Below are 20,409 nucleotides of genomic sequence, written 5' to 3' on the forward strand. Positions count from 1 at the left end.
AGGAGGGAAAAGATGGATTATTCAATAAATGTACTGGATAACTGGCTACTTGGAGGAAAATAAAGTTAGACTTTGATTCATAACATGAAAATTACATTTGGCAAAGACACTACTAATATAAAGAACTCTTACACTACAGTGATAAAAAGACAACCCAATTAAAAAATGGGCAAAGGACCTGAACAGGTATTTTTCCAAAGATGATGCAGACATATAAAAAGCTCATGAAAAGATGCTCAGCATCATTATCATGGAAATGCTAACCAAAACCACAACGAGACGTACACAATTCACAATATCCAAGAGGTGGAAGCAACCCAAATCAATGTCCATTGGCAGATGAATGAATAAACAAAATGTGGTACACACTCACAGTGGAATATTATTCAACTTTAAAAAGGGAAGAAATCCTGTCACATGTTACAACATGGATGAACTTTGAGGACATTATGCTAAGCAAGCCAGTAATAAAAAGACAAATACTCTATGATATCACCTACATGAGGTGTCTAAACTTGTCAAATTCAAAGAAACAAAGTAGAACGGTGGTTACCAGGGGTTGACGGGAAGGGAAAAAGGGCAGTTGTTAAATGGGTACAGAGTTTCAGATCTGCAAGATGAAAAAGTTCTGGAGATCTGTTTCACAACAATGTGAATATACTTAACATCACTGAACTATACTTAAACATGGTTAAGATAGTAAATTTTATGTTACATGTTTTTTTAACCACACACACAAAAATGGTTAAGATTGTAAAAATAAACAAAACAAACCCACAATGAGACACCATTTCACACCCATTAGGATGGGTATAATCAAAGAGTCAGATAAAAACAAATTTGGGTGAAGATGTGGAGAAACTGGACCCTCCTACATTTCTGGTGGGAATGTAAAATGGTCCAGCTGCTTTGGAAAACAGTCTGGCAATTTCTTAAAAAGATAAACAAAGAGTTCCTATTTAACCCAGCAATTCCACTCTTAGGTATATATCAAGAGGAATTAAAATATATGTCCACACAAAAACTTGTACATGAATGTTCACAACAGTATTATTCATGATAGCCAAAAAGTAGAAACCATCCAAATGTCCATCAACTGATGGATAAACAAAATGTGGCAGGTATATTCATATAGTGGGATATTTGACAATTAAAAGGAATAAAGTACTGATGCTACAACACAGATGGACCTTGAAAACATTATGCTAAGTGGAAGAAGTCAGTCATAAAAGATCACATATTATATGAACCCATTTATATGAAATATTCAGGATAGACAAATCTATGGATACAGAAAGTAGTGGCTGCCTGGGGATGGGGATTGAGGGTGGTAGCTAAAGGGTACAGGGTTTCAGGATCATTGGTAGCTCTATTTTTACTTTTGTCATACTGAGTGAATTAAGTCAGAGAAAGAAATATCGTATGATATCGCTTACATGAGGAATCTAAAAAGAAATGATACAAATGAACTTATTTACAAAACAGAAACAGACTCACAGACTTAGAGAATAACTTATGGTTACGGGGTGGGGGTGGTGAGGGTGAGAGGACGGGATAGTTAGGGAGTGTGGGATTGACATGTACACACTGCTATATTTAAAATGGATAGCCAACAAGAACATACTGTGTAACACAGGGAACTCTGCTTAATATTATGTAACAACTTAAATGGGAAAAGAATTTGAAAAAGAATAGATAGATACATGTATAACTGAGTCACTTTGCTGTACACCTGAAACTATCACAACATTGTTAATCAACTATACTCCAATATAAAATAAAAAGTTAAAAAAATAAAAAATACAAAAGGGTACAGGGTTTCTTCTGTGGTGATGAAAACGTTCTACAACTGATTGTGGTCATGTTGGTACAATTCTGTAAATATACTAAAAGCTATTGAATTGTATACTTGAAACAGGCAAATGGTATGGTATGTAAATTATATCTCAATAAAGCTGTTATAAAATTTAAAAAATACCATAAAATTAAAAAAAAAAACTAATGACAAGGGGCTGTGAACTTTAAAAAATATACATTACAAAGAGATACTATTGCCAATATACAAAGAGCTTCCAGATATGGGTTAGAAGATGATAATCCAATAAAAACAAAGGATATCAAGAAGCAATATCCAGAAGAGAGAAGTACAAATAATCAAAAAACCAGGAAGAAAGACACTCAACCTCACTAGGCAGGAAAAAGATCAATTTTATACCTAACAGAAAGGCAAAAAATGAAAGACCAATAAAAATGTCTGTAGGAAAAACAGAATCAAAGATAAATGACAAACTATGAAGAATATTTACAACATATATCACAAAGGATTAATTTCCCTAATATATACTATGGTACATTTATAAATCAATAAGCAAATGAAAAAGGACAAGGACCATTCATAGAAATAAAAATACAAATGGCTCTTGAACATATGGAAAGATGCTGAACTTTACTCAGTATAAGAAAAATGCAAAATAAGACAATACTTTCACTTTACAACTGGCAAAACTTAAAAAGTTTAATAATCCATTGGGTTGGTGAAGGTATTAGGAAATGTGCATTCTCCTACACTGTAAGTGGAAGTTTAAACTGATACGATTTCTATGAAGGGACACATGTTAAAAAGTTCAAAACCAGGCAGAATTAATCTAAGGTGCTGGAAATTAAATTAGTGGTTACCTGTAGGTGAACTGGGTCAGTAATGAAAAGGGTGGGCATGAGGAAGCTTCTGGTTGCTGGTATCATGTTTTTCCTGATCTGGGTGTACTTACATGTGTGCATTTACTTTGTCAAAATTTATACACCTGTGTACTTATGTACATTTTTCTGTAAGTATATTTCAATAGAGCATATTTAAAAAGTGTACATGTATTATTTTTTAGTAATTCCATTTTTAGGAATTTATTCTATAGGCTATTCACTGTGGCGTTAATTATAATAAAAAGAGACTGAAAATAAGCTGGTATCTGTCAATAAGAAACTCATTAAATTATGTTGTATCCATACACATGATACTATTCAGTAGTTAAAATGAGGTAGCTCTAGATTATATTGTTATGGTATAATCTCCAAGATATATTGTTAAGTGGAGAAAACAAAGTCTAGAACTACCATTTATGTAAAATAAAAGCATATAAACATATGTGCTTGTATGTGTTTAAGATATCTTAGACAGACACAAAGAAGAGGTTGCTTTTGGGGAAAAGAACTGGACCACTGGGAAACATGGGTAAAAAAGCGACTTACTTTTCACTATTAGACTCTTCTGTATTTTTTCACCATTTGCATGTACTACTTATTTTAAAAACAAATTTGTTACAGAAATAAAAATTTAGAGCTCTCAGATGAATATGTGGTAAACTGGACAGTGTTATGCTGATGGGATATAAACGTCTATGACTGTTGGGAAAGGTAATTTGGCATTATCTATTAACACTAAAAACATAGCCCCTCAACTCATCAATTTCATGTATATGAAATATTGGAAACTATCTATGTGTCCACTAAGAGAGAAAATGCTAAATAAATTATGGAACATCTATAGTACTATGGAATGACATGGAACTATTAAAACAATGAGAGAGACCTGTTAAGTGCTGACATGAAAGGGTGTTTATACTCTCTTGCTAAGGTAAAAAAATAAGACAAAGGCAGATATGTTCAGTAAGATTCTATTTACAAATGTATGTGTTAGATGAATTTCATAGACATACTACTGAACAAAAGAAGTCAGACACAAAGAGTACATACCATCTGATTACATTTATATGACAGTTAGAAAAGGAAAAACTAATCTATGGTGACAGAGATCAGAACAGTGGTTATACTTTTGCAGGGGAACATGAAGGACCCTTCTGGGGTACTGGAAATATTTTATCTTGATTGGAGTGTGGCTACAAGGGAGTATACCTATGTAAAATCTCACCAAGCTATACGCTTTAACCTTATTTTCTCTGTACACCCATTGCTACAACTTTCTTTCTACTGTCTTATCAGCTCACACCTGGATGACTGGTGTATTCCAGTGGTTACCCTCAGCCTGACCTCTCAGGTCAGAACACCTATTTCTTTTGATGAACCTCTATTTTTTTCTTCTGAACATTGCTGCAAAATCCATCTTCTTAAACTACACATTTGATCATAGACTCTCTTTGATGAAGAGAGTAAACAGTAAGTGTAATGGTAAGTTTTATGTGTCAACTTGGCTGGGTCATGAGGTGCCCAGATATTTGGTTAAATATTATTCTAGGTGTTTCTGTGAGGGTGTTTTTGGATAAGATTAACATTTAATCAGTAAACTGAGTAAAACAGATTGCTCTTCATAATGTGTGTGGGCCTCATCTAACCAGTAGAAGGCCTGAAGAGAACAAAAGCCAGACCCTCTCTTGAGTAAGAATTCTCCTGTCTGATGGCCCTCAAACTAGAACATTAGCTTTTCCTGCCTGATGAACTGGACATCAGTTCTTCCTGGTTCTACAACTGCCTGCTGGCCTTTTGACTCAAACTTGGACATTGGCTCTGCAGATTTTGTACTTGCCAGCCTCTGTAACTGCATGAATTAATTCCTTGTAATAAATCTCTCTCTCTCTTTCTTTTTCTCTGTATTCTATTGGTGCTGCTTCTCTGGAGAATCCTGACTAATTCAGTAAGTATCTGCAGTTATTGTATCACAATGATTGATTTGCGGATACTGAAAAATCCTTGCATCCTTGGGATAAATCCCACTTGATCATGGTGTATGATTCTTTTAATGTATTGTTGGATTCGAATTGCTTGTATTTTGCTGAGGATTTTTGCATCTATGCTCATCAGTGATATTGGCCTGTAATTATCTTTTTTTAGTGGTATCTTTGTCTGGTTTTGGTATCAGGGTGATGGTGGTCTCATAGAATGAGTTTGGGAGTCTTCCTTCCTCTGCAATTTTTTTAGCCCATGTATTCTTAAAGATATTTAAAGTATAAAACCTTGGCTTCTAGCTTTGTGATTCACTTTACATTAGCTACTTTATACAAATGCCAAAACCAAAAAACTGCAATAATTGTGCATAAATACTGTAACACCAAACCAATGTGCAGGTTGGGACAAGGATGAGTAGAATAAAGTCAAAGCTATAAAGGTCAATACTGTATAATGGTTTTAGTAGCATTTAAAATGAAAAATCCTTGCCTGGATTATGGGTGACTGTTCACATTCAGTCTCTGAAAATGTCTTTAGTTTTTGTTTAAGACACATGAATCCTAAGCAAATATTATAATCAAATATCACGTGTAAAATAAAGACCCCCATCCTACCCATTCTTGTCATTTAGACATTATTTTAGACTCTATATGGAAAACTTCTTTTGTCTGTTATTGATTACCTACCTTTCATTCATTATTTTTTAAATTAAAAAATCCTATGCTTAATAAAATATATTTTAAGACATACCAGTACTCAGAAAATATATTAGCCTATGTACAACTTTCTGAAAATCTCTTGAGGAAGCATTCCATCAAAATAAATAGGAATTCGAGTCAATAAAGGTAAAGATGTGGTATATATGTAAATGGTGACAATAAAGCCAGTAAAACTTGTTAAGTTTAAATAATCATTGATAACACGGTTGTAACTGTTACCAAATCAGTCATCCAGAAATAAACTTCCACAGTATTTCAACAAAATCTGGAAGAAGGCAGGGGAATAAAAGCTTTTGAAAGGTCTCATCTTATTTGGGTAGTGAAAGGTGAAGATACTGTTACAATTTTAAAAATCCAAGGAAATACAGGTTCACATATGTTTGTTAGAAATCTGCGTTAAGTACTAGTAGAATCAGAATGCAGAACCTCTAATGTATCTGACAGGAATAAGAGAAACAAATTAGAGCTAGGAGCTAGTTCTGATTCAGGGGAGCTAGGGAACCCCTCCAATTCCACAACACACAGAGTCCCCTGTGTGAAGAGCATTCTGTAGATCTGTGGTGTTGTGGGAATCAGTGAGGGAACAGGCAGAAGGATAGCATTACCTTTCCCTAGCCACACACAGAAGCTTAGGTACCCGAATTTCCTTAACTGAGACAGTGACATTTAACATAGGCTGGTTTGAGCATTAGAGTAACAGTTACTTTAGAGCAAAATCAACTCTGGACATTGTAGATGGCTTTGAAAGGGTAACTATATACTAGTAACTGTCTGCTTAAGGAAAACAAGTAACAATCAAAGGAAAGAGTGGAAGAGCATCTCAAGACAACTAGAAGGTTATTTTTCACAAATAATTGCTCTAAATTATCTCATTACCCATGACCTTTCTATAAAGCATGTTATTAACATTTATGTTAATATCCATAAGTGCAAAGTTATCTTGCTTTCTAAAACTAAAACTTCCTACATCAAATTGGCTATCTCTGGGTCTGAGCTTGGTAATGTTTGGAGAAAACTTTCCTTGGGATACTGTTAAGGTGATGGCAGTGCTACCCAGTGATACCCATCCTTGACTTAGGCTAGGAAGTTACAGGCCACAGACTCTCAAGAGACTCTTGGGTTTTTAAAATTTTTACGTGTAATTTTTCAAACATAAACAAAATTTTTATGTTGCCTGGATTATGTATGAATCCCACTCATACTTCACATAACTTCAACTGTCAACAACACATGGCCAAAGTCATTTCACCTATACTCCATTTCCCACTTGCCTGGATTAAAGAAAAACCTCAGATATGTCATTTCATTTTCAAGTAGTTTGTTGTATCATTACTTGATTCTTTAAAGAAGCTTACTTTTTCTTGAGAAGCTCTGAAATAGCCAAATAATACCCCCTTCAAAATCATAAAGAACAGGAGACAGTCATATGGATTAAAAGTACAGAAATGGTTAGACTCATAATACCAGTATTATGTGGCTACAGTAGTAATGAAGACGGGGAAATACTCTTAGTTCATTCAAATAAGAGTGGATTTGCTGGTTAGAAAAGAAAATTACATTTTCTGTCATTTTCATTTCTCAAAATAAATCTCTCAACACTCATTCATTATTCTGTCGCTTTTCTGTGTTCAGCTATTTATGACCGCTTCAAAACTGTAATAAATATTTATACAAAATACTGTGTCATTTCATTCACAAATGAACAGATATGGCTGTCTTGATGTCAACTATAATAACAGTGACACAAAAACAGTTGCCTTTCAACATTAATTCATGATAGAACTCTCAACAAACTATAAATAGGGGAAACTTCCTTAATATAATACGGAGCATTTCCAAAAAGCTAATATCATTCTTAATGGTGAAAGATGGAATGCTTTCTCCCTAAAATCAGAAACAAGGCAAGGATGTCCACTCTCACCAATCTTATTCAACATATCAATAGCAATGGAAATTCTACCTAGAAGAAGAAAAAGAAAAAAAAAGGGCACAGATTGGAAAGGAAGAGATAAAACTGTCCCTCTTTGCAAATGACATGATTTTGTATGTAGAAAATTCCACAGAATCTAAAAAAACCCTCCTGGAACTAATAAGTGAGTTCAGCAAGGGTGCAGTATACAAGATCATCAAACAAAAATCAATTGTATTTCAATACACTAAAAACAAACATGTGGAAACTAAACTTAAAAACACAATAACATTTATAATCACATCAAAGAAAATAAAATACTTAGGCATACACTTAACAAAACATGTACAGGATCTCTACGATGAACATAAGTGTTAGGTGGAGGAGATGGTAGATAGCTTGCATGGTTGGGAACAGGTAACAGTGAACAAATAGGTAACTATACTGAGGAAAATGGGAGTTTGAGAAGATGTCTACAAACAGAAAAGATTAGAAGGAACCCTTGAAATGTTGTGTTGGATTAGAAATGGAAGTAATGATATGAATTCATTGTTATATAATATATATAAAATAGTTTTAGGTATGTATATACAAATATATGTGTTGTATACACATATATTTAGGTATGTATATTTGTGTGTACAAATATATGTGTTGTATACACATATACAAATATATGTATATATGTGTTGTGTATGTGTGATACATTACCTGTATTTCTTAGTTCTGTCCATTGAGAAAACCTAGAAGAAATAACAGCCCAGTAGCAATGAGCACACTGAGCACCCAGAACTGGGTTTTAAAATACCATCCTCTACTCAAAGGAACCAGGGCTCCTTGAAGAAAGAGATCAGATTCTAGACTTAGGGCAAGGGAGGTAAAAGATGCACCTGGAACATCTTGTTTTGCCAGAGCACATGTCAAAAAGATAAAGGAGCCAGTCTGAAGGAGCTCCTACTGCCCTCACTGGGAACAATTTTAACATTAAAAGAAACGATATTATTTATTGAATAAAATACAAATACACAGATCTATACTGATAAATGAGATAAGGGAAAGATCTTCCTTAGAGTAGAATGCCAACCAAAAAATGCAGGGGTGTTGGAAATAGAATCACTCTTTGACACCTATCAAATAGATGCTTGATTCAGGCAGGAGCTATCAATGGACTCTAAGGCTGGTAGGTAGAAATTTGATATGGAAAAGTCTATTAAAGTAATATCAGAATACCCCTCCACAAAGTACTAATCAATGACAAAGGGGGAAATAGTGAATTTAAGGTGGGGAAACCTAGTAGTCATCAAGATGACCAGATGATCAAGGTTATCACCAGGGTGGCAGGACAGGTCAACATCACGTGCTTACTGATTTGATGTACTGAGAGGCCACAGCATTGGTTCCACTAAATTCCATGTAGTGGAGTTTCTGCAAAGAATGTGTAGCCTGAGCTGGGTAAGGAAGAAACAGGATTATCCTACAGAATGTAAGGCCTGTATTCTTTAAAACTGATAAGGACATGAAAAGGAACTATTCCAGATTGGAGAAGATGTGACAGTAGGTATTCCTCGACAGACTTCTGGGTCAGAAAGAAAGAAGCCATTGTTGGGACAGTTGGCAAAATTTGAACAGGGTGGTACTGTTGTATTGAAGCTGATCATCTGCTTTGGAGAGTTGTACATATGTTATGTAGGAGCATGTTTTACTCTTTGGAAAATGTGTTGACAGAGAGAATACAAAATTAAATGTTATAAATCTCAGAAAGATCCTTTTTGACCCACCTCCTAGAGAAATGGAAATAGAAACAAAAATAAACAAATGGGACGTAATGAAACTTAAAAGCTTTTGCACAGCAAAGGAAACCATAAACATGATGCAAAGACAACCCTCAGAATGGGAGAAAATATTTCCAAATGAAGCACTGACAAAGGATTAATCTCCAAAATTTACAAGCAGCTCATGCAGCTCAATATCAAAAAAACAAACATCCTAATCCAAAAATGGGCAGAAGACCTAAATAGACATTTCTCCAGAGAAGATATACAGATAGCCAACAAACACATGAAAGAATGCTCAACATCATTAATCATTACAGAAATGCAAATCAAAACTATAATGAGATATCACCTCACACCAGTCAGAATGGCCATCATCAAAAAATCTACAAATGATAAATGCTGGAGAAAAGGGAACCCTCTTGCACTGTTGGTGGGAATGTAAATTGATACAGCCACTATGGAGAACAGTATGGAGGTTGCTTAAAAAACTAAAAATAGAACTACCATATGACCCAGCAATCCCACTACTGGGCATATAACCTGAGAAAATCATAATTCAAAAGGAGTCATGTACCACAATGTTCACTGCATCTCTATATACAACAGCCAGGACATGGAAGCAACCTAAGTGTCCATCGACAGAAAAATGGATAAAGAATATGTGGCATGTATATACAATGGAATATTACTCAGCCATAAAAAGATATGAAATTGAGTTATTTGTAGTGAGGTGGATGGACCTAGAGTCTGTCGTACAGAGTGAAGTAAGCCAGAAAGAGAAAAACAAATACTGTATGCTAACCCATATATATGGAATCTAAAAAAAAAAAAGGTCATGAAGAACCTAGGGGTAGGATGGGAATAAAGACGCAGACCTACAAGAGAATGGACTAGAGGACATGGGGAGGGGGAAGGGTAAGCTGTGACAAAGTGAGAGAGTGGCATGGACATATATACACTACCAAATGTAAAACCGATAGCTAGTGGGAAGCAGCCGCATAGCACAGGGAGATCAGCTTGGTACTTTGTGACCACCTAGAGGGGTGGGATAGGGAGTGTGGAAGGGAGGGAGACGCAAGAGGGAAGAGATACGGGAACATATGTATATGTATAACTGATTCACTTTGCTATAAAGCAGAAACTAACACACCATTGTAAAGCAATTATACTCCAATAAGGATGTTAAAAAAAATTAAACGTTAATATTTAATAGTAATAATAAAACATATAAAACAAATACTCACCAATGACTTTAACAAAATAAGCATCTGCTTCAAAGTTATTTTTTAGTGTATGGATGGCAAAATCATTCTTTGTATATCCTTTACTTAGTACTACAATGTCCAAGATTCCCTGGAAAAAACATAAAAATGGTAAGAACTACTAGACTGAATGAAAAAAATGATGAAAATGCATGATATGTTTACCATGTAAATATAAACCTTATTTATTCAACTTGATGTTTAAAATAAAAATATTAAAAATATAAAAACTTGAATATTAAAATATAAATAAAATGAAAAACACCTATAATTTTAATCCCTGAAAATAACTGTTAGCATTTTGTACTTCCTTCCAGTCATATCTGCATGAATTTTTAAAGGTCTGTGATATGGAGTACCGAAGTGTTTCCAATCATCAGAGAAAGAAGGTACCTTTTCATCTGCCCTGGCCCCCATTATTTTTTTTTCCTAAAAAAGTGGGAAGCTTTGCTAATTTTATTGGGGGTAAAAAAGGTGTGTTCATTAAAATTTCCATTCTGCTGACTCTTAATGAGGTTGATCATTTATCATATCTTTTCATATGTTAGCTACTTGTGTTTTTTCTGTAAATTGCCTTAATCATGTTCTGTTTTTCCAGTGGGAGTTTCTGGTGACTTGTATCAGTTTGAACAAACCTTTCTACGTTAAGAATATTAATTATTTAATTCTTTCATAGCTAATTTATTTCCCAGATTTAAACACAATTTTAAATTTCATTTATGATATTTTTATGTACAGAAATTAATTGATTTGTAGTTAATTCTCTTGATTTTCCCTCTTGCGATATTTTTACCAATTACTTTCATGCTTGGAAATTGCTTATGAAAAGTGAATGAACGCAAGATTTGGTAGCAGAGAGACAGAGGAAAATAAGGACTTGGATAATTCATATAATTGAGAATTAGCCTCTTATAAAAAAAAAAAAACAAACCAACCAACCGGGCTTAGGGTTGGACATAATGTCTTGATGGAGATTTAACGTTTTAAAATAATCAAATTGTTTTACAAGGATATACTGTGACATATTAACTCTGGAATTTAACACATTTTTTTCAGAATTTATTATTTTTCTGAGTGATAAACTGGCTTACTTTTAAAGAACAAAACAGCTTGGGAGATTCTATTTTCCCTCAACAATGCCCAGAAGCACTTGATAAACTGGTTTTTGACATTAGAAAGAAGAAAACCAGGGCCCTGAGTGCCTTTCCCAGGCCACCTGGCAACTGAAGACAGTCACAAGAATCTGTAGCAATAGATGCCAACTCTAGTTCACTAGGTTAAGAGAGAGTACACACTGAACCCATTCTTCTGTGATCTTGTGCGGGTTTAAGGGTCTGTTATCTGTTGGCTGTTCTTTTCTCTACTCGTGCACATGCACAATTGCTGTGAGCATGATTCTCTAGTGGTTTAATCTGAACAAGCATAAAATGAGATAAAAGCATTTTCGTATTTCACTGTACTAATCAGTCAGTGGTGTCAATAAATGTGTTCCCTCTGTCATTTAACATTAAAAGGAGCTTTCTTTAATTAACTCATTTGCTTTCATAATCTCATCTACATTTTCTGGTCAAACAGGGTGAAAGTGGATGGCAATTAGATTCCAAACACACAGAAGAGCTCTGAACTCACATCTTCGTAAATATCAAAGAAGGTGGCAACCACTGCATCTCTGATTTGGTTTAGGTCCATCAGCTCCCAGTAGACTTTAAACATACGACGCGCCCCCTCACAGCTTGCATTATTACAAGGGACATTCTCCAGTAAAAAGGCCTGCTGATTGCTGTGAGACAAAGGCAATGGCATTTAGTCAATATAACATATCAATGCTGAGTAGCATCAGCTATGCTGTATTTTACTAGAATCAAAGAGATGGTAAATGGTATACACTTAAGTAATATGAAAAAAATCCCTACATCTTACTAATTATTGTCCTGAGTCATAAAAAACTTAAATTGTTGGCTATTGTTTTTCAGCCTTTGGCAAAAATCCTGAGGTTAGTCAGTTGTTGGCCTCTCTCTCCTCTTTCGTGATTTCCAAGTCCATCTCTCCGCCCTTCCTTGCTGCTCCACAGCCATCGACCCGGTGTTTCATTACTGAGTTCCTGGACACTGTCATCATCCCTTTAGATTTGTATAACTCCTTAGGTAAAAACCTGCATTTTAAATAGAGATTCCTGACATCCCCAAGTCTTGTAAACCCAAAGCAGTAAATCTACAATGATACAATTTGAGCTTCCCAAACGGACAGTAGAGTAGATATTGCTGAGTACCTCTCAGATAAAAGATAGAAAAAAAAAAGTGTTGTACTTTGCATAGCTATGAAGTCCTCCCTTTTGAATCCTACTCTATAGGCAAAGTGGTGATGAGTTTAGATTTTGGAACCAGATTACCTGGATTCAAATTCTGGCTCTGTCATTTAGCAGTTACGTGACCTTAAACAAGTTATTTAACCTCCTGAAGACTCAGATCCTTATTTGTAAACTGAGTAACATGAGTACTTAAAGAACTGTTGTAAAAAAGAAATGAAATATCGAGTGCAAAATACTTAGAACAATTCCTGTCATTCACTTAGATCTTCGTAAAAGTGTTTGTATTATCATCACTCTTACTTATGTAGTGCAACAGCATGCCATGTAAAAATATTTTCTTTAAATGCAGAAGTAACTTTTGTAAATGGTGTGATTTGATGTAATGGCTCCTATTTATAGGCATTTTCTAATATTTACATTCCTTCAGGTCCCTCTATGTTACATAGAAAATAATAAGCTAAAAAGCTTAAATTTTATTACTGCTCAATTTTCTCTAATAATTATTTTAAATAAAACTAAAGACAGATTTCTTTTTTTCCATATGAAAATATTACTTTGGATATTACTTTGGGTCTGGGCAATTTGGAAAAGAAAAAAGTTCTATTATAAGAAAGGTAAATTTTTCAGTGTTCAATAGAGTAAGGAAACATGCAAAATATTCAATTTACTTGATGTACTTGACATATGATTAGCTTCACATTATTTTTCTAGATAAAAAATTCCAACAGAAATAGTTTAAACTCCCAGATTATAACATTTACATGGAAAACTTTGAGGTGGCTTTGATCAAGGCCTAACATATAATAGTGTTATTCCACTAGAAGGAATAATGATTTCTTCTTTGTCTCCTGTCTAATAACTGATTTTAAAATTCTAATTTGTAATACTTTTTCCAGGTAATTTACCCATCCTACCTTTGTAGCTAAACAATTTTACTAGATATTTCACAGAAATGAAGAACACTCTATTTTGTTATTAGATTATACTAAAACATGAGAACCAGTGATAAAGGTGGCCTTTCTTTTTTTTTTTGGCTATGCCATGCAGCTTGTGAGATCTTAGTTCCCTGACGAGGGATCAAACCTGGGCCCACAGCGGTGAAAGCACTGAGTCTTAACCACTGGACCGCCAGGGAATTCCCAAGGCAGCCCTCTATAATCTTTGATAACCAATGCATCACACTGGCGACGTTTTGAGTGATAATTTGCCACTGGTTTCCCTTTTCACAACAGGGATGAAAGGATTTCATTATTGTATTATAACTCTGGGCACAATTTCAAATACACAACATAAGCTACAACAAAAACTCTAACTGCAGTTGCATAATTTGTCATTTTAATTTTTGATATGAGTTTGTAAAGATTATAAATGCCATGCACCATGGTTTTTGTCTGAATTCTCACTAAACAGGTTAGTCTTATACTCTGGAACATGGGGTCTATAAAATTTCAGTTCTTTTAAACTCCACTGAGCCCTACAGGTAGAGCCCAACAATCTTAACTATAAAAAAAAAAATTCCATTTAAACCCAGGAAGAAAGAATTCTGATTCATTCGGTTTGGAAACCCTTGGGGAGAAACAGTCTTGCTTCTTTTGAGTCAAATGCTCTATGTGTTTTTGGCAATTACAACCGATATAACTTTTAAAAAACATTTTTTTTTCAAAACTATTGCAAAAGTTATTATAAAATTCAAGTAATAGAGACATTTAAAAAGTTGAACTCCTCCTTTCCAGGGAAAATCACTGTTAACAACTTGGTGTGCATCTTTCCAAACCTTCTTCTGGGAACATACAAATATTTAAGTATATATATCCTTCAAAAAAAACCACAAAACAAACCCAGTTGGGTTCTACTATACATATTATTCTGCAACTTTTTTCTTTCCACTCAATAACATAGCATACACATGGGGAAAAGGGATACAACCTGAATGAGGACTTCTGAAATCTATTTTGAAAATTCCCACCAGAGAAGTTGTACCAATTTATATCCCCCAGCAGCAGCCCATCAAACTGCCTGTTTCCCACATGCCCATTCCTTTCAATGCTTACTCCATTATACAGCTATGCCATCATTCGTTTTAACACCCTGCTATTGATAATCAGGTTGTCTTCAATTGTTCCCCATTACACACACACACACACACACACACACACACACACACACGTAATTTTTCCTTGAGAATTTGTATAAGGATTTCCAAATGAAGTCATCTGGTCAAAGGATATGCGTATTTTAAATGTGAATAGGTAAAGCTAAATGGCCTTCTAAAAAAATGTACCAATTTATACCTCTAGTATATCCTTCTTCATATCTTGCCAATATTAGTAACACTGCTTCTTATTTTTGCCAATTGGGTAGCTTAAAAATTATCTCATTCTCCTGATTATACGAGAGAAGCTGAGTATTACTTTTATGTTTATTATCTATTCATATTTCTTCTAAGAATTGGCACTTAAATTTTTTCAATTATTGGTTTTTAGATCTCTGATTGTTAAGGACATTAGCCCCTACCTGTTATTCTCATATTCTTATTTGCAAAATGTGTGTAAAAACAGTACAGAAATAGATACACAGATGTAGAGAACAAACTTATGGATACCAAGCAGGGGGAAGGGAGTGGGTGGGATGAACTGGGAGATTGGGATTGACATATATACACTACTATGTATAAAATAGATAACTAATGAGAATCTACTGTATAGCCCAGGGAACTCTACTCAATGCTCTGTGGTGACCTAAACAGGAAGGAAATAAAAAAAAGAGGGGATATATGTATATGTATAACTGATTCTCTTTTGCTGTACAGCAGAAACTAACACAACATTGTAAAGCAACTATACTCCAATAAAAATTAAAAAAAAAAACCCAACGGTACATTACCTCAAATAGCTGTTTTAAGGATTAAATGAGAAAATACATGGTAAATGGTTTAATGTAGTGCCCAGTACACAGCACAACACACTTTCAATATCTGCTGTTATTATTATATGTGCTGTTATTATTACTCTGATATGTTATAAACATTTCACCCCAGCCTTTTATTGTTTTTAAAATGTATGGTTTCTTTCACTAAAAGGTTAATAATACTTATATACTCATTTATGTCAGTATTTTTCTCATGCTCTATAAGAAATGTTAAAGGAAGTCCATCAGGCAGATGGAAATAACACCAGATGGAGCATCTGCACTTACACGAAGGAATGAAGATCAGTGAAAATGTGAAATACGTAGGCAAACAGAAAAGATTTTCTTGTTATTTAAACCTCTTTAAAGATAACTGATAATTAAACAACACAGCATGGTGTTAATGACATAAGCAGATGTAAAATGTAAGGTTTCCTCAAAAAACTAAAATTTGAACTACCATATAATACAGCAATCCCACTTTTGGGTACATATTGAAAAGAAGTGAAACCAAGATCTCAAAGAGGTATCTGAACTCTCATGTTTGTTGCAGCAATATTCACAATAGTCAAGATATGGAAACAATCTAAGTGTCCATCAATGGAAGAATGAAAATGTGGTATATACATACACTGGAATATTCAGCCTTAAAAAAAGAAGAAAATCCTACCATTTGTGTCAACATGGATGAACCTAGAGGACATTATGCTAAGTGAAGTAAATCAGAAACAGAAAGACAAATACTGTATGGTATCACTTGTATGTGGAATATAAAAACACTGAACTTATAGAATCAGAGAGTGGAATGGTGGTTGCCAGTGGCTGAGGGGTGGGGGAAATGGGGAGATGTCGGTCAAAGGACATGAACTTTCAGTTATAAGATGATTAAGTTAAGGGGATCAAATGTACAGCATGATGACTATAGTTAACAATACTGTACTTTATACTTGAAAGCTGCTGTGAGAGTAGGGCTTTAATGTTTTTAACTATAACAATAAGAACAAGAAAATGGTAATTATGTGAGATAAAGGATATTAACTACCTTAATGTAGTAAACATTTTGCAATATATACATATATCAAATAATACTGTATACTTTAAACTTACACAATGTCACTATATGTCAATTATATCTCAGAAAGCTGGAAAAAAAAAGGAAAAAATAAATCAATAAAAGATATCTGGAAAATCTCCAAATATTTAGAAATTAAACACCACTAAATAATCTACGAGCAAAAGAAGAAATCAGGCGGCCCCTCAGCGCATGAGGAGCACGTGCCTTTGGGAATTTTCCATGCGCTATCTCTGTTCACCCGGCTACCTGGGCTTGGGGCTCGCCCTGGTCTCTGCCTAGAGTGCCCAGCAGGAGCTGCAGGCTTTGATCACCCATTGCTGTGTCTGTGCCCCAGTAGCCGCAACTGCCCCGGGGGCTGTTCTGGAAGAGATCTGAGAGCTGGGTGGCCTGGGTCGTGAGAGCCCCGCACCTCTCGCATCGTGGTGAAGAAGAACAGTATTCCCAATGGAATAAAATGTCACATCCAGTCCTCCAGACAGTGCTGTGAAAGACTATTTTTGTCAAAAGGTGCAGTTACTTTCTGTGATGTCAGCCTCAGAAGATGAATCTGCCTTAGATATCCCTAGAGTCCTTTAACTCAAACAAGCATTAACAAGACATGGGATACTAATGTTCTCCAAACTATTTTGCAAATATTGAGCTAGCCTCAATTCTCACCTCAAAACATGAAACATTTTGCCACCTGAGCAGTTCTGGAGGAGGAATCTGTGAGCAGTTCCAGGCACTGTGTTAGGCATTAGCTAGCATTACAGGATATGCCTCAAATACATGAGAGGGTCTGGGAAAAGGTCAAGACTTCTTAATGATCAGCACCCTCAAAGTGATGTACAGATAGAGGATTATGACTATGTCAACAATGGACCTGCCCAGAGGAACTCTGGCACCGATAACTGCAGAGGCAGAAATAAGAGATACTGGAGACAGGATTAAAATGGCTCAAAGAGGGGGGACCTTCAAGATTGTGGAGGAGTAAGACGTGGAGATCACCTTCCTCCCCAAAAATACATCAAAAATACATCTACGTGTGGACCAACTCTTATTACGGAACACCTACTGAACGCTGGCAGAAGACCTCAGACTGCCTAAAAGGTAAGAAAACCCCCAGGTACCTGGGTAGGGCAAAAGAAAAAAGAAAAAACAAGACAAAAGAATAGAGACAGGACCTGCACCTCTGGGAGGGAGCTATGAAGGAAGAAAAGTTTCCACACACTAGGAAGCCCCTTCACTGGCAGAGACGGGGGGTGTGGGGTGGGAAGCTTCGGAGCCACGGAGGAAAGTGCAGCACCAGGGGTGCGGAGGGCAAAGTGGAGAGATTCCTGCACAGAGGATCAGTGCCGTCAGCACTCACCAGCCTGAGAGGCTTGTCTGCTCATCCACCGGGGAGGGTGGGGGCTGGGAGCTGAGGCTCGGGCTTCGGAGGTCAGACCCCAGGCAGAGGACTGGGGTTGGCTGCGAGAAGACACCCTGAAGGGGGCTAGTGCACCACAGCTAGCCGGGAGGGAGTCTGGGAAAAAGCCTGGACCTGCCGAAGAGGCAAGAGACCATTGTTTCAGGGTGTGTGAGGAGAGGGGATTCCTTCCCTCTGTGCCCACAGAAGGCAGGGCACCGCTTAAGTTAGTTCCAGAGATGGGCATGAGCTGTGGCTATCAGCTCGGACTCCAGAGATGGGCATGAAACAGTAACACTGCTGCTGCCGCCACCAAGTATCCTGTGTGCAAGCACAGGTCACTATCCACCCCCCACATCCCCCCCCAGGAGCCTGTGCAGCCCACCACTGCCAGGGTCCCGTGATCCAGGGACAACTTCCCCGGGAGAACACACGGTGCACCTCAGGCTGTTACAACGTCACGGTGGCCTCTGCCGCCGCAGGCTCACCCTGCATTCCAATTATGACTACCCTACCCCTCCCTCTCCCCGGACTGAGTGAGCAAGAGGGACCTAATCAGCCACTGCTTTAACTCCCTCCTGTCTGGGTGGGGAACAGATGCCTGAGGGCAACCTATATGCAGAGGTGGGGCCCAAACCAAAGCTGAACCCCAGGAGCTCTGCAAACAAAGAAGGGAAAGGGAAATTTCTCCATGCAGCCTCAGGAGCAGTGGATTACAACCCCACAGTCAACTTGATGTACCCTGCATCGGTGGAATACCTGAAGAGACAACAAATCATCCTAAAATTGAGGCGGTGGACTTTGGGAGCAACTGTACACTTGGGGTTTGCTGTCTGAGGCTGATTTGTTTCTGATTTTTATGTTTATCTTAGTTTACTTTTTAGCGCTTGTTATCATTGGTGTATTTGTTTATTGGTTTGGTTGCTCTCTATTTTAGTATTTTTTTATTTTAATAATTTAAAAAAGTTTAAAATTTCTTTCTTTCTTTTCTTCTCCCCTTTCTTCTGAGCCATGTGGCAGAAAGGGTCTTGGTGCTCCGGCCTGGTGTCAGACCTGAGCTTCTGAGGTGGGAGAGCCGAGTTCAGGACACTGGACAACTAGAGACCTCCCAGCCGCATGTAATATCAGCAAGAGTTGCCCAGAGAGCTCCATCTCAACACTAAGACCCAGCTCCACCCAACGGCCAGCAAGTTCCAGTGCTGGATGCCCCATGCCAAACAACTAGCAACACAGGAACACAACCCCACCCATTAGCAGAGAGGCTGCCTAAAATCATACTAAGTTCACAGATATCCCCAAACACACCACCAGACATGGTCCTGACCACCAGAAAGACAAGATCAAGCCCCACCCACAAGAACACAGGCACCAGTCCCCTCCACCAGGAAGCCTACACAAGCCACTGAACCAACCTCACCTACTAGGGGCAGACATCAAAAACAACGGGACCTACAAACCTGCAGCCTGCGAAAATGAGACCCCAAACACAGTAAGTTAAACAAAATGAGAAGACAGAGAAATATGCAGCAGATGAAGAAGCAAGGTAAGAATCCACCAGACCAAACAAATGAAGAGGAAATAGGCAGTCTAACTGAAAAAGAATTCAGAGTAATGATAGTAAAGATGATCCAAAATCTTGGAAATAGAATGGAGAAAATAAAACAAACATTTAATAAGCACCGAGAAGAACTAAAGAGCAAACAAACAGTGATGAACAACACAATAAATGAGATTAAAAACTCTCTAGAAGGAATCAATAGCAGAATAACTGAGGCAGAAAAACGGATAAGTGACCTGGAAGATAAAATAGTGGAAATAACTACTGCAGAGCAGAATAAAGAGAAAAGAATGAAAAGAATTGAGGACAGTCTCAGAGACCTTGGGGACAACATTAAACACACCAACGTTCTAATTATAGAGGTCCCAGAAGAAGAAAAGAAAAAGAAAGGGTCTGAGAAAATATTTGAAGAGATTATAGTGGAAAACTTCCCTAACATGGGAAAGGAAAGAGTCAAGTCCAGGAAGCACAGAGGGTGTCTGATACAGGATAAACTGAAGGAGAAACATGCCAAGACATACATTAATCAAACTATCAGATATTAAATACAAAGAAAAAATAATAAAAGCAGCAAGGGAAAAGCAAAACATAACATACACGGGAATCTCCATAAGGTTAACAGCTGACCTTTCAGCAGAAACTCTGCAAGCCAGAAGGGAGTGGCAGGACACATTTAAAGTGATGAAAGGGAAAAACCTACAACCAAGATTACTCTATCCAGCAAGGAACTCATTCAGATTCAATGGAGAAATTAAAACCTTTACAGACAAGCAAAATTTAAGAGAATTCAGCACCACCAAACCAGGTTTACAACAACTGCTAAAGGAACTGCTCT

The 20,409-nt window shown here is 36.6% G+C and overlaps 1 protein-coding gene across 1 annotated transcript in view; it reads right to left on the minus strand.

The window, feature by feature from the left end:
* The window catches only part of ITFG1 (integrin alpha FG-GAP repeat containing 1), a 236,755-nt gene that overhangs the window by 58,108 nt on the left and 158,238 nt on the right, over positions 1-20,409 (minus strand). The window contains exons 11-12 of the mRNA XM_067718121.1: positions 11,969-12,119; positions 10,322-10,430 (exon numbers count right to left, since the gene is read on the minus strand). Coding sequence (XP_067574222.1) covers positions 10,322-10,430; positions 11,969-12,119 — 260 coding nt within the window. The remainder of the gene's footprint in view (positions 1-10,321; positions 10,431-11,968; positions 12,120-20,409) is intronic.

Source organism: Pseudorca crassidens, chromosome 20 (assembly GCF_039906515.1).
Source record: "Pseudorca crassidens isolate mPseCra1 chromosome 20, mPseCra1.hap1, whole genome shotgun sequence".
In the NCBI taxonomy this organism is placed as follows: Eukaryota; Metazoa; Chordata; class Mammalia; order Artiodactyla; family Delphinidae; genus Pseudorca; species Pseudorca crassidens.